This window comes from Periplaneta americana, chromosome 9, assembly GCF_040183065.1.
Source record: "Periplaneta americana isolate PAMFEO1 chromosome 9, P.americana_PAMFEO1_priV1, whole genome shotgun sequence".
NCBI classification, from domain to species: domain Eukaryota; kingdom Metazoa; phylum Arthropoda; class Insecta; order Blattodea; family Blattidae; genus Periplaneta; species Periplaneta americana.
In genome coordinates, this window is record NC_091125.1 from 40,900,279 (window position 1) to 40,927,539 (window position 27,261).

At 35.7% G+C, this 27,261-nt stretch overlaps 1 protein-coding gene across 2 annotated transcripts in view; it reads right to left on the reverse strand.

Annotated features, from left to right (window-relative positions):
* Window positions 1–6,969: 6,969 nt before the first annotated feature.
* LOC138705856 (uncharacterized) overlaps window positions 6,970–27,261 on the reverse strand; it is a 46,082-nt gene continuing 25,790 nt past the window's right edge. For both annotated transcript variants that reach the window (XM_069834538.1, XM_069834539.1), the window contains 6 exons: window positions 26,917–27,102; window positions 23,596–23,880; window positions 22,092–22,334; window positions 19,084–19,316; window positions 17,477–17,707; window positions 6,970–15,964 (listed from right to left, as the gene is read on the reverse strand). In XM_069834538.1, the coding sequence (XP_069690639.1) occupies window positions 15,752–15,964; window positions 17,477–17,707; window positions 19,084–19,316; window positions 22,092–22,334; window positions 23,596–23,880; window positions 26,917–27,102 (1,391 nt within the window). In that variant the 3' untranslated portion in view covers window positions 6,970–15,751. The remainder of the gene's footprint in view (window positions 15,965–17,476; window positions 17,708–19,083; window positions 19,317–22,091; window positions 22,335–23,595; window positions 23,881–26,916; window positions 27,103–27,261) is intronic.

The following is a 27,261-nucleotide window of genomic DNA, read 5'->3' on the forward strand; positions in this document are numbered from 1 at the left end:
AATGCCCTGGTTTTCAATGAACAATACTCCAGGTAACGGATGGATCTGTTGAGATCATGACAACTAATATTACCATTATCCTTCCAGACCTGACAGCATAGAGAAAAAATATTTGCCATGCTGCAGTCAGTTATTGAGAGTCTATTGAATTTAACTCAGACAGGATAGTGTTAATGTTTCAAAGACTGCTGTGGCAAGGTATGTAAGTAAATATGAAGAAGCTCCAGAGTTATGCTTGTTTCTACAGATGAACAAAACATCCAACTGGTTAGTTTTCCTGGGACCATGCACACTGTGAGTAAATGGCCGAGAGATCAAAGTGTTAATTCCTACAGAACCTTTAGTAACAGACAGTCACAGAATTTTGCATTTGGCATTTGCAGAAGATCAAACATTTTCCACTGCAGTCTATGCACCAAAACACCTGCATCAAACCAAGGAACCCAATAACAACCACAGTAAGGTAATTCTCGGATGTCGCCCGACTCTCCTTTTCTTCTTATTACAACACCAAGGACTAGACCTTGAGTCGTGTATGACCCTCGAAGAACAGGCAGTGAATTCTTTGTGGCTGTCTTTTTGTGTGTGAAAAGTGAACAGAAAATATAAGTGCAGTTCTTCGCAGCCATTGTTCTAATATTGAGCACTTTTCATTATTCATAATTTGAAAAATGGCTATTTATATCTCACTTCATCGAATATATTTTGTAAGTACATGCATTGTACTCTTATCTTAAGAATAAAAAATAAAGTAATTGTCCATTGCAGTTACCCTTAAATACATAAGGTGTTTAGGAGAGATGCCCCACCTGTTTGTGGGAGAGTATTTAAGAGTGATATTACCGAACACAAGTAATTATTATTAGTGTTCTTGCTGCATTTATTGGAATTTTAATTGAATAAGTATATTAAAGTATAATTATTATATAATAGAGGATCATGTATTTTCAAGAAGTATCCAAAGTTGAGGTCCATCAAAATTTTAAGGTTGTCTAGTCAACTGTCCGAAGACAGGTTTGAACCTCATAAGTAACACCAATAAGGCATCACTCATGAGGCAACTAGGCCAGAAGATAATGGGGTAGGGTGGCCAGTTCCTTTCCCCCTCCAATGCATGCATCGCCGATTAGCTACATATTCCACTAATCTGACTTCAGATGCATACAAACAATTTAAGGAGTGTTTAAAATTTGCTGCAGGGACATTTTCATGGTGTGTCCAAAGTTGAGGTCTGTCAGAATATTAAGGTGTGTCTAAAATTATGTTTAAAGGGAACAATTCACGAACAGATATTAGTCAACATGATCTTAGAGACTCCTTCAATCCCACTGCTGCTTTTTGAGGAAATTGAAATTATTGAAGCATCATGCGTTATGGAATTCCTTCGAGAACAACCCATAGCGAAAATCCGACAGTCTTCAAGAAACATCCAATGGCTGAAACCCTTCCTAGAACGAAACCCTGTTACCTGTCAGGCAGTCAGAAGGGTCATCTCTCGGAAGAGGTATGCTGAGACAAGAAGACAAGCAGTGTGAAAGCAATTTGTAGGAAAGCCATGGAACATCTATAAAGTGGACGAGAATGGTGTCCAATAAATTAATGTACCAGAAAGAGTGATTCCAAAAAAAAAAAAAAAAAAAAAAAAAGCGAGAAGTATGGAAGTGACATGGTCATAGCATTTTGCAATGAGGAGGGACTTCCAATGGTTTCCCAACAGGAACAAGGGTTTTTAGGAATCCAAAGCCGTCCTATGTTTCATAAGAATTGTTTATGAAGTGCTGAAGGAACATTTTATTCCAAGGAAGAATCCTGGCAAAACTGTGTTAATTTTGAATGGAAATTCAGCACATTTAGATAATATAAAATGCTAGAATATGCTGAGGACAATGTAACCACAATCCTTTGCCTCCCAAGACATACTTCAATCTCTTGATCACTCATTTTTCAAACTCCTCAAAGATTACTGGAAGAGAGAAGCTCAACTTTGTATGGTTTATAACAAAGATCGGAAAGTAACATGCCTGCAAGCCAGACTGTTCATTGGGAAAGCATGGTCAAATGTTCTGTTGGTAGCAACAGATAGGTATGTTTGGATTTCGGGTTACAGCTGTGTATCCATTCAATCCAGACAGTTCCAGAGCATTTCTTCAGTATTTATTATGCATCAATCAACAACACAGCTATAAGACTTCCTTTATGTGCCTCTCCAGAAAATCTAAAGGAAAAGGAAACTTGACCATCTACAAGTACTAATGATAACAGGATAATATTTTGTAATCTCTCCTCAAGTGCCAAAATGGCAAGTTCAGCAACTCCTTCCAAATACATCCATGAAATAAGTCCTCTCACCAATATCTGTTGCCATGAATAAAAGAAAACAATTGGCAGGCCTCATTACAGGTGAAGGTAAAAATGGAAACACCATCGCTGAAAGACTCCCAGTTCCAGGAAACTCAGTGTCAAATTCTTCAACTCGAGACTGTTTCAAAGAAAATATGGTGTGTCAGCACATGAAACAAAATTATATAGTGACTACTGCATTGAGTGTCTTGAAAATTATATCAAATGAAGTGGTTGATTGGATTCAGTGGCTTTCCTGCAAGAAGTGGTGGCTTCATTGAAGTTGCATGATGTGTGGGCCTAAGTGCAATATGTGGGGTCACACTGAAAAACGAGCTCAGAAAATGAATGTATTACAAAAATCAAATACGTAACATTATTTTTAAATAATGTATTTCAATACACTTTCTCAAGAATTTTTGGTGGGATATACTACAGCAGCATAAATAATTATTAGAGAAACCTGCACATATTTGTGAAAAATACTGCAGCCAATAAAAATACCTCAATCTAATGAATTTCGGTGAAAAATGGAGAACTGTTTTACAAGAGAACGAATTTTCAAACCTATATTGGTGTAGACAGAAAACATGTTCGAATACGAAATCCTGGACATAATGGACAAAATTATTTTCGTAAACTAATGGTATTCTTCTCCATGGTGCTTTTAGCGATTATAAATTCAAATTCTTGTTTTACTGCCATCAATATTGGTGACTATAGTAAAGAAGCAGATAGTACTAGTTTCATGAACTCTAATTACACTGTGAAGCAACTTGCGATTAGTGCAGTGCTAGTTTTATAAATAAGAAACATAAAGATGGCGTAGAACAATGCACTGGTAAATATCACTTCCATTCCTCAAAGGAATGAGTGAGTGATACATTGTTTCTTGATCAGGTGCCAAAAATTGTTGGAACAAGATGGCAGACAGTTTCAGAATCTCATTTTGGTGAGTAAATGATGTTTAACTGCTTATATTTAATATTTTACAAAAAGAGTTTGTGGTTTGTTGAGTCACTGATACTGCACTGTGTGTGTAACAAGCGTGTGAGATGTACCCATCCATAGCCAAAGTTGTTGACATCTGGATAGGAGATAAGTCGTTTATCCAGTTTACATCACGTTTAAATGCCGATTTTCTTGAGTAGAAAAAGATGGCAAGAGATTCGTAGAATAATTGCATGGAATATTTAAGATGGTGGTTGTGTGATTTCTCAAATAATTGTGTCATTGCTTGATAAGAATGATCTTTGCATAATCATAAAAAAATTAACTTGAACTTCAAATGAATATCATAATCAGTACAAGAAAATAAATGCAGCATTCACTGTTCAAACTATTAGTAATATCTAGAATGTAAAACATACATGATGATATTCAGACTTCATTTATTTATCCAGTAGTGATATGCTGTGGGCTGTATCAGCCCACTGCTTTTAATAAGCAATGGTGTGTTATGGGTTGCATTGGCATGCTTCTGTTACGGATAGAGTATTACAGAATTGGTAACGCATTTTTCACGAATAGATGTCCACATTAATTCAAACAATCGAGGTTAAAAGGTTAAATTGGTTTGGCCATCTGTAAAAGGATGAAGAATGAGAGATGGCCAAGGATAGTATGGGAGTGGACACCATCCAACAGAAGAAAACAAGGAAGACCTAGACACTCATGGAAAAGAGATATTGAAGATGTGATGACATCCAGAGGGCTAACATATAAAGATTGCTTGGATAGAAGAGGCTGAAGACTAGAAAGCGAGAGACAGTGTCAATTGTAAAAAAGAATACTCGCATATACATACATACAAGATATCTTAAACATTTCACGTTAAAATAATATTAGAAATAATCAGAATATACAAATAGCTATTTCATGTAAATTTGTTCAAAATTAATTATTTTTAACTGCACAATTCATAAAAGGCTAAATATAATGCTTTTGCAGATTATAAAGAATGTGTGTTAAGTAAAATGAGAATTTATCTAATTGAGTTCACTGACTCTTTTGAATGATGGTTAAAAAAAAAAGAGCTATGAAGAGAAATATTATTGACTACATGATAAAGGAACTGAACTGTTGCAAAATGCATAAATCTAAGGACACTCATCCTTTCTTTCAGTAGTTTTTTTTAAGAACTTTATTATATTTGCAGTGCTATTTTGACATTATGCATACTAATTATTTTTAAACTGTTATGTATAAATAAATAACATATATTAAAATAAATTGTATTTAAAATTCCCTACATGTATCCTATGTAAAATTTAAGTTAGGATTTTATACTTTTAGTTAATAGTTCTCGAAAAGAAAAAATTCATTTTTGTTGCAACTACTATATGTGAACTGATCTTTCTTCTCCTGCACTCTTCAAATAATGGTGCAGAGAAAGAAAGAGAAAATATATAATTATGTTTCTTTCTAATTATGGGTATTTGTCTTCCTATTATTCATTCAAGAATCCCCATCTATAAGTGACATGCTGAAAATCTACTTTTTGCCTCTGTAAGTGTTGCCCTCGGTGCACCATGGGAGGCAAACTACATCATACCACATGATGATTAATAGAGAGGTGGAGTGTCAGTAGGGGAAACGAGAGTTCCCTGTGTAAACCTATCAGCAAGCTCGTCTTTATCTACCATGAATTCCACTTCAGAGAAAATACACTGTGTTTCAAAATTATAGTGACACTTTTATATCGTTATTGTTAAGTGTTAATGAGAAATTATTGGTGTTATCCCACTCAAACTGTTAAGGTTGGCAACCCTTTGATACTTAAGCTTACACCGCTCACTGCATGTTTGTTATTTTACTCCTGCGTTTCTTACTCACTGCTCCAATTAGTGTAAGGTTGCAATATCTATTACCGGAATTGCTGTATTTCTAGTTCAATTCGAGATCTTTTGTCATTATACAGACATTGTCTTTTGGATCAGTGAAGAGAGAGGTTGAGGTAACAATCAAGTCTTATCTTCACGTTAGAAGTGTGTCTCATATTGGATGACTAAACAATAATAAAACAATCAGCGATTGTTGCGAAGGAAATCCGCAACTGTTTGTTTGAGATACAGTCAACAGTAACTTTCAGACTTGCCGACGTTAACCATTTTAGTGGGATGATAATATACATCTTTAATAGTCAACCTTTCAAAGTTTCAAGTTCTAAGTTTCAGAAAACGTGTTTCATATTTCTGTTGCCATGAGAGACAGTGTTGAAAAATGGCAAATCTGAAACCTAAATAATTTGGCGTTTTGCAGCAAAATAAGTTTAATAACAATGACCTCATAATGGGATGGGATGTGCTACCACTGCTGATTTGACCTGTTCTTGGTCTTCCTGGAGACCAGACTTGATACCATATGACTTCTTTTTTTGGAGGTATGTGAAGGATCCAGTTTATGTGCCACTATATCCCAAGACCTTGAAGAAGTCGGACTGTCATTGCACCGTGTGTTGGGAACAGGATGACCTTTGAGATGGGAATGGACATTGAAAACAAGATGGACTTTTCAGTGTATCATTGCTGTGATTGCATCCATAAACAGAGATTGTTGGAGAGTGGCAAGAATTTAGTTATCGTGGTGATGTATGCCATGTAACAAGGGATTCTTACATTGAGTGTTTATATCGTGCTAATAAAAACTTTGAGAGTTTCTTAAATTATATAAACCAAGTTATTGTATCATTAATGCTTACTTAAAATAATCATATGAAAATGTTACCACAAGTTTGAAATATGGTGTATTCGAGTATTGAATTGCAATTGCACTTGAGAAGTTTATATTGACAATCTGGAACAATACTTAAGTAACAAATAAGAAAATAATAAGAATTTTCTGCATGTACAGTAGTGGCAAAAAAAAAACCGGACCAAAGTTCCCGAAATGAGTCACTGCATGCACGCCCACATTCACGAGATAACAAGTAATCTATTGAAATTGTTGTAGTTTCGACTGCTGACGGAGCCCATTTCGAAAGCCATTAGAAAATAAGTTGGTAAAATTCATGTTCTGGGAATAATAAGTTAATTAAGTAGTACAATATCACTGGAATCGAGAAGTAATGGGAAAAAATTTGAATAAGGAACAAAAGAAAGTTTCCTTCCCAGGCAGGATTCGAACCACGAAAGTCTTACTTACCAGTCTATCATGGCTCTGGAGTGAACAAGGCTCTGAAATCAGCTACAAGGGTCAGTCCAGTTTTTTTTGCCACTACTGTACCAGTTCAAATAGCGGTGGTTAGAAGAATTACTGTTACTGAAGTGGAAAAAATTATTTTCGGCGAGTAGGGAAAATGTTTCTGTAAAAGACTACAAGACATTCTAGCAGGAGTAACCTCGTAAGTTGAGAAACTATTTGTGTAGATTATATAATGACGCATTTTAACCTTTATCTTTGTGTGTACTGGTACATGAAGTTTAAAATATGTCAGATATACATTCAAGATTTCGGATGTATCAGTGCCATTGTCTTTACACTTTTCATTTCTTTTCTTATTCTTCACGTATTAATTATAAGCTGAAAGGGAAAAGTTGATTGTAGAGGAAATAAGATGGGCTTCATATTATGGACTATGTGGTGAAAAGGTCTGTTGCTTAAAAATTAAGAACCAATTAAACAAGAAAGTTACAGTTAACACATTGTATTTTCAGTTACAAGAGCTGATGTACATCTTGCATATAGAACAGAAACATAATCTCGGGAAAAACATGCATCTGTGGTCTCATGGAATTGCTACTTTGAGCAGCCTTTGAGTTTTGTTAGTGATACAATTCAACTGTTTCACATAACTTAATTTACTATTACTTTATTGATTTGTAAGCTTACTTGATATGTTCCACACAACTATTGAATTTTTAAGTTAATTGTTGAATTAGGTGTGTTTGAACATGAATCAGATTCTGTTACATTAATTTGAATAATAAAATTATCACTACGTAAAAAGTAAAAGTGAAACATTCATATTGAACACAGCCCAAATTTTCAGAATCACAATATATTTGTGCTATCTTATGTAATGAATTTGGATGAAAAAGAAAAGAGATACTTAGTTCTTCAAAATAGTTGTTTTAACAATCATAAAATTTAGAAACTTTAAATTAGTTCAAGACTTTTTTGACAGACTTAAGGGGGAAAGTACAGTTTTCCAATATATAAATTAAATATAATTAAAACATTTGTATCTCAGCATCTTTCAGTCTTAGTGAAATAAAATTTGGTACACTTGTAATAAATTCTTTCTGCTGTACTGTGCATTTTTATTATTTTGAAATAATTGTAATTCATTTCCAAAATGCAGGAAGAAAATTCTGCAATTGTTATGCATTTCCCTGATATTTTGAACAAATCTGTGTATTTTTAAATGAATTTTACTTTAAAATGTTTGAAATAACTGCATGAACAACAAAATAAAATCTTTTACTTATCTTCAGTTTTTATAGAATGCATTGTTAGTTATTATTTATTTATTACTTTAACATTTACATGGTCCATTTTGTGCACGCACACACACAGATGCTAGAGCTAAGATTATACAGAGTGTCTCAAATTAATGTATACACTCTTTGAAACACTATATCTCAACAATGAAATCAGAAAGGTAAACAGTTTTTGCGGTTTATGATTCAGAAGACGGTGGAAAACATAGAAATGCGTTTGTCTGTTCAAGGTATCATAAACAAACATGGCAGTAGTGCGGTTATTGTTCAATCATCAACGTAAATAGGTACTGAAATGTTATTGCAAAGAGGAGAATGTCGCTAAGGTTCAACGATGTAGGAGAGTTGAATTTGGAACACCACCATCAACAAGGTTCACAAATCACAAGAATTCGAGACAAGATTGAAGTTGATGGAACAGTGTAAGATCGGAAGAAAGAGAACTTCCACCGACAACACAAGTGTTGATGCAGTGATGCAGGCTTTTGCACAGTCCCCAAAGAAGTTTGTAAGGCAATGTTCTCGTGAGATTTGTATCGAAAAATCCAGTGTTCATAGAATTTTTGGGGCCCAAAAATGGAAGCCTTACATTCAAAGACTTCTCCATGCACTAAATGAGGACAATGACCCAGTTAGGAGACTGCAGTTTTGTGAGTGGTTCGTTGATATGTGTGACGAAAGGGAAAATTTTCAAGTTTAATTGTTTGTTTAGATGAAGCCACAATTAAACTTGATGGCACAATTAACCGACATAATTATGTATACTGGACTAACGAAAATCCAAACATCTTTGAAGAGAAGGCTGCAAATCTACCAGGAGTAGCAATATGACGTAATCTGTCTTCCAGAAGGATGATTGGGCCTTACTTCTTCTCAGGTGCATCTTACCTACAAATGTTGGAAACCATGAAGATGAGTATTACTTTCAACAGGACTTGGCTCCAGCTAACTTTCATGTCAATGTGAGGAATTTTCTCAATTACACATTCAATCAGAGATGGATAGGACGGAGAGGGAGTGCTACGGAGTTTCTGCCTCACTCTCCGGATTTAACCCCTTCAGACTTCTGCCTTTGGGGAGCTTTAAAGGACCAGAAAACCACAAACAGTGGAGGAACTGAGAGAGCAGATTGAACATGCTATTCCATTAGCAACAATCCAGTTGGTGTGTTGCTCTGTTCCACATCATTGTTGAGATTGCACTGTGGCAGAAGGGTGCCATTTTGAACATGTACGGGCTTAAGAAATACAAAATCGCAAAAACTTTTATCTGTCTGATTTCATTGTTGAGGTAGTGTTTCAATTTGAGACACTCTGTATTTTTATGTTGTGAAAATATAAAGAATACACAAGCAACAGTTGGAGTTATCAGGAAAAACAAATGTACAATTCCGAAAAACAGCAACAAATAGTAAATTTAAAGGGACAAATGAAGTGATATGTGCTGAAGTTGAAGGGCATATCTCGGACTCTTAGAGATATTTAAGAATTTCTTTAACCACAAAAGGAGAATATTATATTCTACAAAGAAAAAATAAATTGAAAAATGTTATTTTTTTTACTCTTAAAGATGTACTCTACTCCTTAAAATGATTGTATAAAAGTTTTGGGTGACATGTTTTATTTCAAATAGGTACTTTCAAAGAGATACAGATAAGTACACGTTGTGAAAATGCATGGGGAACAGAAAAGTAAAATTTTCATATTTTATTAGCATTGACCCAATAAGGATATTAGATTTACCATCATATTCTGACAAAATTTTCCAGGAAAACACTTAGGTACTCAGTAGATAAGAAACAATGTGGCCCAAAGCAGTTCTGGAGGACAGAGAAATATCCATTGCCTCTGCCTGACCTGTAATTCAACATTTATCTGCTATTAAAAGTTCAAGTTCATTTGGCTTTGAAATAAAAATAAAAAATCTCAGCCAGAGATAGCTTGTGAAAGTGAAATTAAAGAGTTGATATGATGCCCATGCAGACGCAGCTCTTTTTACTGGATTATATTTATGTGTGTTGTAATTCTTTGTGTTTGTATGACTAACAAAACATGTTAAATAGGCACCTCTAAAGTTGGCACTAAGTTTATATAATGAAATGCATTGAAACCACAGCTGATGGAATGTGGCTCCCGAGCTACAAGTGAGTGACAATCTTAAAAATATATTGGTCACAGTGCACAATTAATATGTGTTGCTATGTACAAAACAAACATCTCACTTGTTGGGACGGGGTTGTCACAAATTTGGCACAACTAAAGCAACAGTACCCATAAAGCTATAACAACAGTAAGGGGCACTTTGATGGGGTGCCTCGCACCCTATACTCTGTGAGGGTCACTAACAGCTAAGCTAAAAGGACTCCTGCATGTCGGGAGGACATCACCTTGACAGCAGTGTCCTTGTCAGCAGTTTATCAAACACAGCCATTGATTGTACCAGCTACATGTGAACACGCATGTTGGAGCTAGTGGCGGCATCCTGTACCAGGTCCGGTTAAAAACATGAATTTATATTCCCTGGACACCATCATCCAAGGCCTACATGTGGGTGTCAAGTTGTGGAGGGATCTAGAAGCTTCATGAGGTTTTTTAGTCTCGTGTAATGTTTTCAGACTGATAGTTGTTAGTAATTCTTCTTATGAGTGAAAAATAGAGTATACTGTATTTAGACTCTCATACCAATTGGTTTACTAAACACCTTCTATGTAACTAAATCTGGATGACCATAAAATTTACATAGAAAAATATATCTTCCTCTTAATGTATCTGTCCCTCGGCTATCATTCAGCTTTCTAATGGAGAGAGTGGTTTCTTGAGAAGGCAATGCACTAATTTCATGTAAACAAATTCTTTCTGTAAAAGAATTACACAAGTAGCTACATAAGAGTATCAAACCCTACAACTTGACACCCATAATGATGATGGACAGGTACATGCACGCACAATTAACATTAAAACATTTGAGGCCATATTGGATTTTTTTGTTAAAAATGTTGGCAGGCTTTAAAAAATCAGCCTTCCAAGTCCTTGAGTAATTTTTCTAAAAATACACAACGCACTAGAGAACAAAGCTACTTGTTTAATTATTTTAGTCTTGTACGATTATTGTTTTCATTTCTGTAGATAGACATTTGTAAGGCAAATTGAATGGTAGGCTTCAACTGTGATCACCTTCCTACCATGCTGATAAAAATTTTGTAATGGGTGGTTGCCGTCCCACAGATATGTTTGGAAAGGTTTATTAAACTGTTGGTGTTCCCTCTTTCATGTCTGGTGTCGCTTTGGTGTCTGAATTTCATTCAGGCATGGAAACAACATTTGCTGCCCTGAGGCTTGGTTGCCTTGGTTGCGTAAAATGAATTGTGTATGCTGATATTCACGAACAATCTGTAATGTAGGTAACTATGCCAAGCTGTTTCTCCTAGAAGCCGTAACTTGCAATTTAAATGATACTCATTTGCTGATATTTTGTGTAATTTAGTATTGAGAGAAATAGGTTGGGACCTTGAATCTAGTTATTCTTTATGACTCTTCGTATACATGGGATTTCTTCAATTTGCTTAGTTCCTAATCACCTTATCATTTTAAACTTAACATGGTCTCAAAATTTTTGAAAACGAAACATGTTGCCAATTTCTTAATCATCAGTACTGTATCTATGCCTGAAAATTTGCCTGAATTTGTTACAATTGTTAAGAGTTTCTAGACTTAGTACTACACACAGTCTTTCTTAAAACAATTCTCCTTTAAAAACTTTCTGATGTGAACTTGCACACTTGTGTAACATACCAGATATCACTGCTGAACTCAATAAGTGAGTCAGTCGCAAGGTAACTGTTACTATCCAGAATGCTTCATATTATCTCAGTAATTAAGCATATTTTAAACCCTACTGATATTTTGTTCAAAATTTTCAGATTAGAATTATTGCCTGGAATATGGAAGAAACTAGAGAGCATGAAACGAACCGAGAGCCTGAAAAGTAGTGGTAAGTACTAAGCCATCAGTCTTTCCTGCACATAGTAATATATGATTTTCCCATATTACTGATATTGGTGCTTTCTTTTACATGGAAAAGATTGCTTCTTCCTATGCCTGAAGATTGAGAAGTCGAAGCCCAAGAGCTCAAAGTTTGAAAGAGGAAACAGACATGTTGAAAAGTTTGAGGCCTTAAAAAATTGACTCCCTTTTTCCAGGAAAGTTAATGCCGAGAGCAGCGTCTCTCAACATATAGCCCAGTCTGCTTTATATGACGTTTGAAATATGAAGATTCATTTCACAGTGCATGTGAACACCAAATTATAAATGTTTAGGGAAAAAACTACGAAATATGATACATTTGATTTTGTTTGGAGTGTCCAGTTTCCTAGGCAAGTGATATGTTTCAGTCAGCATGTGAACACATATCTCCATTGTTGTACTATTTTGAATAAAAAAATTCAGAGAAAAATCTGAAAACTACAAGCATGTGTACAGCAAAGCCTATTTTCTTGTATACACACAAAATTATGCATCGAGACCCATAAAAAATCTGTTCAGATTGTATATACTTTCCCACATGTATATTATGAACGTTATCGTAATGTAATTGAAAGCAAGCCTTTAGAAGAATTGTGAAATAATTTTTAACTTTCAGTTTCTCATAACAAATTTAATCATAAAACTCGTTTTAAAAATCTTCGAATCTGAGACTGAATGCGTAATAAACAGTTTTCAGTTAAAATATAGAATTGACTGAGATTACAAAAAAAAATAGTTAATAGTATCACTAGTGTAATAATTATGATTTACTTATATTTCCGCAGATAAGGTGATCTTCAGATAAGACGAGGTATAAATTTCGAGTACAATATTATGGTTTAAGCTTATATCTATCCTTTAAGACGACCCTCAGACTATCAATCGTCATGGAATAAAGTGGAAGTTGAAACCGTGAGAAACTCCTTCAGAAGTGAGGAATTTCTAATACTATGGATGGCACAGAGGACGATGTGTTGTGGAATACTGACGAGAAACCGACTTGCCACATTCAGAATGAAACCCATATGATGATGCTGTCAACAGTGAAGTCAGGACGTACTTGATGAGATCTTTGCCTTGGACAACAATTGTGATTTGTTATATTTTATAATCGTTTTTTTGTAGAATTTTAAGGTTTCTTTTTTTGCACCTGCCATATAAAATGACTTCCGGTTTTGTGGATACGGTATTTTTTAATGATTCAACTATCGTCTTATCTGCGAAAATATATGGAAAGTTACACATTTTCAAAATAAATTTCATCAGACCTTACCCATTAAACTCATTGCAAACGTGTGTGTTTTACAATATTTTATAATATTATTGTATGTGCGTGTAATAATATTAGAAATAATAGGGAACCCAAAACCATCTTTCACAGTGCAGTCATCTACATACATTTAAAACCTATGCCAAATATTCAAATTTCTGAGTACTGTTAAAGGAAATTGTAGTTTCCGAAAGAAATGGATCTTGAATTCTTTGTGTATATTCAATTTTACATAAAATATTGATGTGCCAATCAATGTCTTTAACTTTTTAAAATTCTGTTGCAAAATTCAAGATTATGCGGTATATGCGTATCGGTATAGTATTAACTATTTTTGAAGGCATATCCTGCTGTATTCATTGATTGATTGATTGATTAATTGATTAAAAATATTTCTAACTATATAAAGATGATTATGATAATTGTGAACTTGATTTGTTCTTAAGACACTACACATATCCTAATCATGTCTTCTTCATGGCACAATACCATGCGAAGCAAACACAAAACAAGTAATTCATTCTCTGCTTTACTCTCCACTTCCTTAGGGGAATTGAGCTGGATTTGTAGGCATTCAGAGTTATATTTAAAAAATAATAATAGATGTTATGGTAGTGGATTCTAAATTTTTACAGACATAGCTATCCAAAATCATAAGCAATAAAGCTCTTTCCTCAAGAAACAACAAATTCAATAGCATTTTTTAATATAACAAATATAATTACACGCGTGATAAAAGTAAAAACTTGTTTTCATGTCCTTGAACCATAATTTTTGGCTTACTTGTTTATAAGAATTTGCATTCTAAACTTTAATAGAAACTTATCTATGTTTTGTTCTTAATTTTATATTATTCGAAAAAAGTATTATTATTATTATTATCAGTATTATTATTGCTACTATTATTATTTCTTTATAAAGAAACCAATCTGGTTACTATTATAAAAATTAGACGACTGAAATGGCTGGATCATGTCTACAAAGGCCAGATACTCGAGTGTTGAAAAAGGCGTTAGAAGAAAAACCAGGAGGAAGAAGAAGTAGAGGAAAGTCATGTGCAAGATGGATGAATGGGGATGAATGTGACTTTAAAAAGCTCAGAGTTAAACGATGGTGAATAAAAGAGCAAGATGGAGGAGTTAGGAATAATTTATGTGGGAGGCCAAGTTTCTACGAGAATTGTAGTGCCATGGAATAAGTAAGTACGAGTATTATTATTATTATTATTATTATTATTATTATTATTATTATTATTATTATTATTATTATTATTATTAACCAATGTTTCAATTTGTAAAATTTAGAGATATGATAAAAATAACTTTTATTTAATTATTTTTTTGTGAAGTAACTGTGAGATATGTATATATTTATGCTAGTATGTTTATTTTTAAAAGGACACCTTTAAAATATCAACTAATTTTCGATATAAAAAATCAATCATATTTATTTAGATTGAAAATCATGTTAAGAACCTCATTTTGGATATGCTGGATAAAACTCAGAAGTGTATAAAACATTTTCATAATAATTACAAGAATAGAGTTTTTAGGCTATAACATCATATTATTTTCAATGCACCTTATAATGTAAAAATTAAAAAGGAAATTATAAATTATCACCTAAATGCAAGAGAATATTCTCTTTGCACCAAGTTATTTAGAAGGGCTTAAAAGGAGGAAGTTAGAACTGTACGCATTCTCATTCAAGATTGGATTGTTGGCTAAATGCACTGGCGGCATTGCTTTCAATTAATCTGCAGGCCATTTTGATATAAGGCCTTATAGAAGATAAAATCCATAGTACCCTTAATCTCTTTCTTTATGACTTACAAAAAGAAATTTGAACTTAATGATATTATGCTGTGTCAAAGAATTAAATAATACGTGGAAATTCTTTACAAATGTCACAGAGTTTAGTAATATGTACTGTATCCTCGGCTGAGACCTCTTTTTCTCTTATCCTGCTCATTGGATGTAGCATCAACATATGTTGGGCAGATAATAATACTCTTCGGAAGACCAAACAAATACAATCCGACCAAAGTCATGCAGTCATATTTTGAAAATCAATTGTAAGCAGCCAGTATACTGATTAGTGGCAAAATTTCATGAAACTGGATATACTGTATATCATAAAAAATACGAAAAAAGAAGAAAAGTTCGACGAAATTTGTGCTCAATTAAAGACTAGTCTTCGAAAGTCATTGTGCTATTTAGCTCAACAGGCGAGTGCTACTTCAATTAGAAAACACAAGCCACCATTTTGAGCGTTACTTCAAAAACAGGTACGTACATACATTTAACTCTTTCGATCATGATCTAATTTGACAGAAGCTCATGGCTGTAGGAGAAGAGACAGCTGCCAGAGGTATTTGTAAAGAACTTCCTGGTACACAAATTAACTTTTTCGTGATGGAGTTAATGAGGAAATCTGCGTTTGCTGGAGGACGCAATGAAAACGAAGACGAGTTCGTAGAGGAAAGTTAGAGTAAAGAATTTCGAGATTATTTTCCTCCGATTACTGTATATGTTGAAGATATACAGAGCTGCTTGCTTTTTTATCCCTGGCACAAGTGGAGGAGAGTCACTTCACCAGAAAGGTATTTAATTGGAGACTTTCTGGAAATGGAAGTGTCCGTACTTGGAATGAGAGACGCTGCTTTGCAGGCCTTGAGTTCAGATGTAGAGTGACTCGCGATGCTGCTTGAGACGCAAAGAGTAGGCATACTGCTGCTGCAGGTACTGGTGTCTGCTGTTGACAGGCTGCTTGGTGATGTTCGCCATTGCACAGCCCATTGCAAATTCCAGTGCTCGACATAGAGTCTGGAAGCAGAACCATGGCCAGGGACGTAACCCCATCACATCTTCTTTTGATGAACTGTTGCTGCGCTGTGAACAGAAGATACCAGCTTTACTCATATTGTCTGTTCGAAAATCTGTTTTTGTGTTGGAATCATTGGGTTCTTAATTGTGTCATAATCTCTCCAGACTGAAAATCCATTTCATTCTTGTCAGCAATTTTATCTACTTTTTAAATGAAAGTGTATATATACTTCATAGCTTTGTACAGATTACAGTGGATGATCATATTATTAAGGCCACTTGATAAAAGTAGGATTTTCAATGGAACTTCAAAGAATAGACTCGGTTGTCTCCAGTTGTTTCTTTTTTTAACTAATGGCGGATACTTGATTGTCTGTCATTCACCATATGAAGCTCCTTGTGTAGGTGCAAACCAATTTATGGACAGAGTCGTTACCCAGGGTGCGCCATAGGAGGGTGATCTATGCTACATCCACGATGAGATGAGATGATAATGGAGATTTGTTGAGAATCAGAGCTCCCAGAGAAAATCTTGTGTTACCTGACCACGAGATTGCCCAACACAAGTTATAAATCAGGAGTAAACTGGGTATCGAACTCGGGTCCACAGGATTGTAAGTTCAGCACTCTAGCCATTAGATCACCATGACAGCTTGTTTCCAATTGTTCAAAGTGATATATTTTACTACTGAAATGTGTACTTTATGATATCCAATAAGAAGAAGCAACATAATACAATTGTCAATACAACAATCAGAAGATGAATTTTCTGTTTTCATCAATGTTGACGATTTTCGATTCCAAATGGAACAATTAAATGTATCATTTCATCTATAATTTCATTGAGTAGCTCATCATATATCTCTAAGATTAGGAAAAAATGCCTATTCAGCTCCAACTTTCTCTTGGATGTTCAACATCTGGATGTTCTTTCCGTCTTTCGGTTTTCTCTTGATTGTTATTATTCTTTCACATCTCATTCTGTTTGTGCTTTGTCTCCGGGCATTTCTGTATTTATCTATCTTGTCATTCATGATAAATGTAGCATTTTCTTCTCGTTTGTTCTCATACCTTGTTTGACCTTTTCCTGATTGTTTTTTTTTTAATTATCCTTGATTGACTCCTTTATAAGGATAAGAATGACCATTTGTTGCAGGACTGTATTTTTATATTACTTCGTCTGTTCTTTTACTTCTATTCTCTCACACATTGATTGACATTTATGTTGTCTTCTGCATCCTTATCAACGTCGTAAAAACTTACATTTGAATCTAAACGACCAAACTAAATTTGTTCTATGAGTTTATCTTCAAATATTATTTTTTTAGTGGAAGCGAAATTTTGTTAATGGATCACGATTTTTTCCTAGTCTATATTTTGAGATTACATTGTCGTCCTAGTTCGTCTAGTTAAAAAAAAGGAAGTGCTTAGGTAGTTCATTCTTTGGTGTTACTTCTACATCGTAATTTGCACTTTCTTGTACTACTGTAATTTTTGTAGAACAAATGATAAGATGGAAGCTTCTCAGTTGAATATTTACGTGCACTTATTATTACCTTGCATATGTTTTCTACTTACAGTAGAATTGGTAGGAGCCATAAGTCCATATGGACCACACAACCGTCCCATATCAGCCAGACACAGCACTAAACCCAGCAAAGCAGTGAGGTAGGTGGCATTAAGAACCCTTTGCACCTGACTTTTTCTGCTGGTGGGGGCGGAGGCAGTCATGTTAGACTGATGCGGAAGAGCTGCACGGTTGACATAAGCGATGTGGTTCAATATAGAATGCAGTGTGAGGTCACCACCCTGTAATACAAACACAAATATTAGTTTCATTATACCAAATGGGTCATCAGTAAGATATAGTTGTCAGTCAAGTAATACAGTCCCAGAAACAAAAAATGGCCAGACTCGTGAAGCTCATTATAGAACATGATTCACACCACAACGATTTAACAACAGTCTTCAACCCAGTATTATTTGAATACAGTATTACAGGAAGGTATTTCACAACTAATGCAAAAAGCACGAGATTAATCTGAAAATAAGATCAAATTAATGTCCAAGAGTAATTATTAAATAAACATGATACAGTACAAGAACCGTGATTATGATTATGACAATATATAGCAAGCATTCTGATAATTTTATGCATGAGTGCTTAATTGTAGACTACAAAGTTCAGGGTTCGGATACTGTTGAGGAAAGAGTTTTTAAATTAATTATGCAAGTTAATTTTGTTTATCATCATTCTATTTTACTGCACGATTTATAAATATAGCCTACATCTACTATTAAGAAAAGACCAATTTTCATCGCATCTTTACAAAAGCCGTTTGGGTTACAACAACAATAGACGTAAAATGAATTTCAATAACTGCCAAAGCGATATCGTGTGTACTACTGCTTTGGAGCACTGAGCATGCGCAATGCATTGAATCTGGAACTTCGAAAATTCAGGTGGATCATTTTTTTTTCTGGAACTGTCTTTAAGAAATGAACCACGAACAACTTTCAATTTCTTTCCTTTGTAAATCTTCATAATTATAAACTCATCTTTCAACAAACAATCTTTACAGTGCATATTCTTGTTAGAAAATTTAGAGAAACTGGAACTGCACAAGACAAAAAGTGTAGAAGAAGGCGACATGCTTTGACCCAGGAAATCCTAAACAAATTTATGTTTTGAGTAGAACGTTTTTAAATAAAGCAATAGAGTATGCATTTCATTTTTAACATAATGATTAGTGGTAAGAGAACTTTTGCGACTATTTTGCAGTCCACGTGACAGAAGCTGGTAATACAGCTGCAGACAGTGAAAGAGCCATTTAACAACTTAGCAGTAAGGAAATAAAACAGCAGCACTGTATATGTATGCGTTTGTGTGTGTGTGTGTGTTTGCGTGCGTGTGTGTGTTATTTAATGACCTTGTTTATGAATTCTATGAGGATATAAGAATATTTCACGCAAGAAAAATGTGCCAGCATGAAGCATGTAAGTTTCTTAAACTATCCAGTTGTAGATGACATTTTATTTAATCATCAGTGCTTTATATCAGTAATAATTCTTTAAAAATTCAGTAGCCCTCTGTTCAAGTGGTCACTGTTGCATGATATAATCGTTGGTTATTTAGAAAGGTTCAATTGAAGTTGTGACATTTACTGACTGTGATGGAAACCCACCTTCTCCTCAGTTGGCTGCTCATCTTGCCGGGGCAGCAGACTTGTCTCTGCAGTGACCTCGTCTTCTGAGTGCTCATTGCAGCTCACTGCCTGCTGTTTGAAGCGACGTTGGTCCTTACTGCAAGATGCAGTGGGCTCTGATGAGCTAGGCTGCTGCCAACTCAGACTCTTCTTGCGGGACACACTATTGTTTCCTCCTGCTGTTGGGCTCACTGGTGATGGTGGTGTTTCTTCTGTGAATAAAGAGGAATATGTAGATATTTAGAATAGAATGGACAGTTCTTCACCAGTCCATCCAACCAATCATTCTTCTCGCCCATTATTTTCCTTTATCAAATCCATCTACTTGCTCTGTCTGTTCATTTATTTATTCTCTCTATATATACATTAGAACACCTATCTGTATTATATCAATTTAATTCATTCTATCTTCGTTAGATTAGATTAGATTATATTTAACAGGGGTGTTCCTTCCGGCCCAAGCACTGCGACCTATAAGATCTATTGCGCATCCCTGTCTTTTATCCCTTTCAGTCCAAAAGTTTCAAGTTCTTGATGAACTGTATCAAACTTTGGACTGGGACCTTTGAGATCTCTTCAAGTTTTGGAAAGTGATTCCCAAAGAAGAGAGATCTTTGTTGCGCAAGCGCATTACAAATGCACAGCAGATGAGTTACTGACTCATCTCCTTGTGAACATCTTATACACAGTGGGTCAGTAATAAGTCCCATCCTGTATAAGTTTTTCTTCAGGGCACAGTGTCCTGTAAGAAATCCTGTTGCCCAAGAGAGCTGCTTTTTGCTAAGTCTCAGCAGGTCATTCGATTTTGTCCTTGCAAGACCTTTGATAAGGGCCTTGCTGTGATTACAGCCCTTAATTGAGTTCCAGTAACTAATATGTCGTCTGTGAGCCCAATCCCTGATGACCTGCTTAATTGGTCTTGAAGATAGTCCCAACACAGGTTCTGGTCCTATAAATGGGGTCTCAGCTCCATCTTTAGCAGCCTCATCCGCCCTCTCGTTTCCGTGAATCCCTGCATGTCCTGGTACTCACCTCAGATGAACCGAGTTAGTGTTTGCCAGTGTCATGAGGGTATTTCTATCTTCGTTACATTTATCCTATTTGTCAATCTTTTTTATCCATTCCATCAATCTATCATCAATCATTTGATAATTTCCTCTGTCCCATAATTTATGCTATTGTATAGGGTGGTGCGCGGGAACAAGAGATTTTGAATCAATTAACGCAAAGTCATACTTGAAGTTGGTAAGGGTTGAACTGTCTCTGGCATTCAACACTTTTTCTTGGTCCTGAACGCTTCTTGCTCAGGGTAGTACCTGTTGATTCAAATCTTTCAACCCACGTCTTCACATCATGGCCTGACAGAACCGGATCATAATGCTGAAGTTGAAAATGACGTGCAGCTTCACCAACAATAATTTATTTACTGCGAATGCACGATGCTGTCCCATCCACTGCCTCATGGCAACTGAAATAGCATGGGCTGCATTCAGCCGAGACAGCACTAATTCAGCTATTCATTTTTGCTGAGTTACAGCAGCTGTGAGTTGCTGAACGACCAGATTGCAAAATGTCTGCTGTGTTTACAAAGAAAGACGCCATTGTTCCGTCTACTCCGGAATATAAGACACCATTGGTTGTTGCCTACCCCCTCCACTTTCGCTGGCTTGCAGCAGACTTGCAGTGAAAAAATTTTGCTACGAAAAATGGCGGCCGCTATTTCAGCACTGTCGATCAGCAAGGCGTTCAATGCTGTCGCTATTTCAGCGCTACCTCAGTGCTGTCCCGGCTGAACGCAGCCATTGCCTAAGAAACAGTATGGCGGTATCACAGTCTTACCAAATTCAAGTATGACTTTGCGCTAATTAATTCAAAATCTCCCATTCCCACACATCACCCTGTATTTTCTGTATGTACCATTCTCCATTCCAATCAGAAATTTAAATATTACACATTTATTCATAAATCTATCTATCACTGTCTAGTCCAGCCATTTTCAGCAGTAGTGTGCTGAGAATGATTTGCTGGTGTGCTGCGAGAAAATTAAAATAGTAAAGGTTCTCTTAGTAATAGTTTATAAAATAAAAGGGAGGTGAGTAGTAAAAAGAAACTGTGTCCACAAGAGTCAATTTTCAGCGAACATGGCAGAAATAAACATTCAGTAAACATAGTGTAGGTGTGTGATTGGCAGAGAAGAGAATGACTCATGCGCAGTTTGAGTTGCCAGGTCAGTAAAGTTAGAATATCATACCAACCTTGAATTTGATTGAATTTAAATTTAGGACAGGGCATTATGACCCATCACTGCGCTTTTATTAGATTTATTGCACTAACCCCCCAAGCTAGGCGCCTTCCCAATCCACACTAGCTGAATATGCTGCGTATTCAGGATCTAAGCAGACAACTCCACTTGTCCTAGGCCAGCCCCCTCTGTGCATCACCAGCTAGTGTTAGGGGAATAACGGAATGATGTAGATGCCTGACCAGCCTCATAGGCTAGTGGTCGAAGCCTCTGATTAATGTTCATGAGGTCCTGGGTTCGATTCCTGGTTAAAACACAGGATTTTTTCCTTAAAGGGGAATGTTCCTGTGTTCGTCCATGGTCTGGAAATTAGGTTAGGCTTAGGTTTAATACCTCTCTTGGCACTTCATAATCATCCTATCATAATTCATCGGGGCAGTGTAACTCCGCCTTCCAGGCACCCCAACTTCAGAAGTGGGTTACAAATAAGCCATTGCCAGGAGAGTCCAGAGTCTGAGTAATAGTATAGTTTGTGAAGTAACTTTATCATTTATCTTAAGATAGTTAAAAGTTTAAACGTACAAAATAATGATCTTAAGATGATCTTAAGTAATAGTATAGTTTGTGAAGTAACTTTATCATTTATCTTAAGATAGTTAAAAGTTTAAACGTACAAAATAATGATCTTAAGATGCATAGAACATTTCCACAACAGAGAAATGAATGGCAATAGTTGAAACGATACCTTGCTGTAGAACGCGAATCTCGTCTTCAGCAATATCTCCCAAGCTGCTGCACTCACTGCCCATGCGGCTGCAGTTGCTACCTCTTCGCACGAGGTCACTGCCTAGCTGACGGCTCAGATTCGAGCATATACTATCCCCTGAGCGACTGCACTCACTTCCTCGCCTGCTGCTGGATTCACTCCCACGCCGACTGAGTGATTCAACACCTATTCTTCTTCCAATGTCACTTCCCAAAAATAGACCTGCAGTAGTTTTGAGATTATTGAACAAACTATCAGCATATAAATGATTATCTATTTACTGTAGGTAACATGTGTATTGGTAATTTGACATGGTAATTATGAAATACGAACAGGAAGGGATTTTAAAAGGATTGGTACTGGTAATGGTGCATTTTAAGACTCTACCATGAAATTCGCCTGAATAAAAAAGAAGATCATGCTAAACCTCTCGGAATAACTGATTTCTGAGATCCAAATTCAGAATATTCATAATACGAAACCAACGTACTACTGCATGGAAATTTTGTAAAAATAAGTTTATATACGTCGTTACGAAATTTGGAAAACTATAGCTCATGATGTAGTGGAATATGATGGTAGAAACTGGATTAATCTTGCTCAGAATAGGGACCAATGGTGGGCTTATGTGAGGGCAGCAGTGAACCTCCGGGTTCCTTAAAAGCCATTTGAAAGTAAGTAAGTAAGTAACAGCAGCTCATCATGTAGGTCATTATTACTATATGATATGAGAAAAAAAAAAAGCAGGAAACTTGTAGCCTATAAAATTTCTAACCGGAATTTCAGGTTTTGAAATTATGTATTATTCATGTTTCATGTAGTCCAAAATATGAAAATTTAAGAACTTCTCCAACACTAACATTCACAGCGTGATTTTTCTGTATTATATTTTCGGTAGACACTGGCTAACCTGTCTTTCCTCACACTGTGCAACTGAATATACCCATAAGAAAACTACAAAAGTACCAGAGAATAGATTGTTAAAAAGTATATTTGTAAGTGATCATATTAATTGAATGAAGTAAATAAGAACACAACAAAATAAATGGCACGCCACAGTATTTCGTAAAATAACATATGTATAAGTTGTAAAAGGAAAAAGAAGTAAATAAACATCTTGATAATGTCCATAATAAGAAAGTTTTCAGGTCCAGTTGTTAATAATGAAATTTCATAAATTGTAAATACTGTATTATTCTGAACACAATTTTCCAATTACCCCTTGTAAGTGCTGTTTATGACACTAGTTGACTATCATGAGGTCGACATAACAAAAATACCAAGCCAAGACTTTGCAGCGTACATAATAGGCATTCATCCATCCTTGATCATAACAAAGCAGATCAAGAGAGAAAGGTTGCTCTCACTTGCTCTGAGGAACAATCATGTATGATATAAGAAGAACAAGAATTAGGAAATACCAGTAATATCGCCTGGTAAGACAAAGAAAACTATATTTACAATTATTTTGTTAAAGAATCACCTGGGCCATGCTCGACCTCACTGCCACGTCTGCTTACTTCACTGCCTCGCCGGCTTATCTCACTGCCTCGGCGACTAATTTCGCTGCCCCGTCGACTCCCTGCCAGACTTGCAATCTCACTACCCCGACGACTTGCAAGACTGGATCGCCGGCTGCCAGGAGACACCACTATGCTCGGCACAGGTGTAGGAGGGCGCACCTGTACACTGGGTAGCATTCTCCTGCGAGGGTCTGGGCTTCCAGGCCGGACTGTGCTGCGAGTCATTGGCTCTGGGTTATTGTTTTCTAAGGACCAAACAAGATCACTCATATTACAGTATTTGTATTTCCATGTATATCTAGAATATTGTTTTTTGCTGCTCTCAAAATGGGCATAGGCAGAGGTGTCGTCATAAATAAAATAGTACCATGGTGCTTCGCAAAAATTGTATTATGAATATATAATAATATATAGGAATTATTATTATTATTATTATTATTATTATTATTATCATCCAGTCTTCTCTCAAAAAACCTGAAAGTTAGAATTTATAAAACAGTTATATTACTGTTTGTTCTGTATGATTGTGAAACTTGGACTCTCACTTTGAGAAAGGAACAGAGGTTAAAGGTGTTCGAGAATAAGGTGCTTAGGAAAATATTTGGGGCTAAGAGGGATGACGTTACAGGAGACTGGAGAAAGTTGCGCAACATAGAACTGCATGCATTGTGTTCCTTGTCTGACATAATTAGAAATATTAAATCCAGACGTTTGAGATGGGCAGGGCATGTAGCACGTATAGGCGAATCCAGAAATGCATATAGAGCGTTAGTTGGGAGGCCAAAGGGAAAAAGACCTTCAGGGAAGCCAAGACGTAGATGGGAAGATAATATAAAAATGGATTTGAGGGAGGTGGGATATGATGATAGAGACTGCATTAATCTTACTCAGGATAGGGACCGATGGCAGGCTTATGTGAGAGGGGAAATGAACCTTCGGGTTCCTTAAAAGCCATTTGTAAGTAAGTATTATTTTTAATAATGCCACTACTGGTACTACTATACATACTACTAATCCATACTAATAAAATACAATGTTGAGTAAGTCGCAAGTAGGACAATTATTACTTAAAAAAATAGAAATAAGGAAGCAGGACATTCCAAGGTTTCAAAAAAGAGTACTGGGGCGGGACCTTGGCACGACTACACTCCTGGGTATAGGTGGAACAAAATTGTGTTTTCCCGGGATCAAGGACAGTGTTTCAAATTCCAGGACAGTCCCATCGAAAGTGGAACAGGTGGCAACCTTAACCATATGGGTAGGTTACAGGTAGTTGACAAGGCAGACCACATGCATTTAGACCGCCAACTCAAATTGATTGTACTACTTTCAGAGTTGAATTTTTCACGTGGGCAAGAAATTGCCGGTAAATTTTTCCTGGAACTCTCTTATACAGAGCATGGTCTCTCAGCTCTACTTTTCTTCTGAAGGAATCCATGCTAAGGTTTTTTTTATCATCATTAAAAGTACCTTTGAACCCGCGAACTTCAGATTTTTTTTAAATTTTTCCTGGAACTCTCTTATACAGAGCACGGTCTCTCAGCTCTACTTTTCTTCTGAAGGAATCCATGCTAAGGTTTTTTTTTATCATCATTAAAAGTACCTTTGAACCCTCGAACTTCAGATGTAGTGGTAAACATGGTGATTACATAACCAACCCATCCACTGAGAACGACCAATGTATGCCACATGCATGCACTTTATTTACAAAGAATACCTCACTCACTTCAGCTATTCTTTGCTGTTGTTCTATCATTTCGTCTTGAGACAAGAATATTTAGGAAATATTGACTCGTTCTGGAAAATGCAACAAATTCATTAATCTTTTTTTCTCAGAACCATTTTACAAATTTAACACTCAATTTTAATAAACGATTTAAGCAGAAAATGGTGGGATGGATATAAATAATAAATATAGCACAAAATGTTGTTGTTGTTGTTTTCTTCTAATGCCAGGCGTTTGACAATAAAGTCATTTGACCTCTTGCACTCCAATATTTTTCAAAGATATTATCATGACCAGCCACTGAAGCACAGATTTTGAGGTGTTCCGAATCCATTTCTTGGTTTGAGTTGCACAATGGGCAGTTTAGGGGACTAATATATTCCAATTCTGTCCAGGTGTTTGGCCACACAATCAATCTAAATGCCTGATGCCAATCTAAATGCAGCTACAGACGATTTTCGTGGTAAATCGGGAATTAACTGTGGATTATGATGCAGAGAATTCCATTTTTTCCCTTGGGATTGTGTTATCAAATTTTGTTTGTTGAAGTCTAAGTATGTAGATTTAATAAATCTTTTCACGGAGTAATACGTACATTTAGTAAGTAGCAGTGCTGCCCTTCTTTGCTAAAGCATCTGCATTCTCGTTTCCCAGGATTCCACAATGAGATGGTATCCATTGGAATACAATTCTTTTATTGAGTGATATTAATTGAGAAAGCATTTTAGTTATTTCTGCTGTTTGAGATGAAGGTGTGTGTTTAAAGACTATTGATAGAATAGCTGCTTTGGAGTCTGACAATATAACTGCATTCTTAAATTTATTGATGTGGCATGGAAGATTCCTGAGACTTTCACTTATTGCAATGATTTCTCCATCAAAACTTGTTGTTCCATATCCAAGAGATCTATAAAGTGAGAAGAGACAGCACGTAACACCTGCACCAGCACCTTGTTCTCTGTCTGTGTATAAATTAAGCCAGTTTTGTTGAGGGTACCTAATATTAATTGTCTCTAAAGACAATGTCAATGCCAATGTTAGAGATTGAAATTAGCTTAGAACTACGAAGACTGCTACATATCTCTGTTATGCACAGAATAGAACGTGAAGTAATGTTGGATAGCAGAAAATACTGCCAATGATAAGTTAAGGTACAAAGAAAAGTGTGTAATATTTCCATAAGTCAATTTTAACATTGTTTCAGGTATACTGATTTAAATGATTAGAATATGAGGTAAGTAGGTTTATGCTATTATTGCAGCCTGTTTTTACTTTGGTATTGTCTTGAAATAGATAATATGACTAAGGAATAAATTATAAAGTTTTAACTCAGAAATAATTGGCATTAGTTCTGTATATTAAAATGTTAATTTTTTCATAATGGAAGCGTACTAAACACATTCAGAATAGGCCTATATATCTTGAACGAGAATTAACCCTTATACTGACACTATCACTATGTCATTGTCAGCTTCTTTTTTACTGACATTATCACTATGTCATTGTCAGCTTCTTTTGCATGCTCGATTCTTTGTCTCCAAGGTTATGTATTCACCTGGTTCTGTGTTGTGTTGCTGGTTTGTGTCTGTTGGTTGGCTGTTGGAGTCGCTACCATAGCTGAATGTACGGTCATTCTCATCAGTGATGCGAATCTTCGGTGTGAGAAGTGTAGGAACAAGAGCTGCTGCCACAGAGCTTGCCAGATTGTTGTACGGAGCCAGAAGAGCAAGCTGCATGATGCCTGCACAGAATAGATTCCAACTACTAAGGTAATATTTCAGTTGAATATTCCTCTCTGCACTAATTTCAAGTGAAGATGGACTGTGTCAGTGAACAGTGAACACAACCATCATAATTATGCTTGATGTAATAATCATTTGCTCAGGAATTATATACCAGC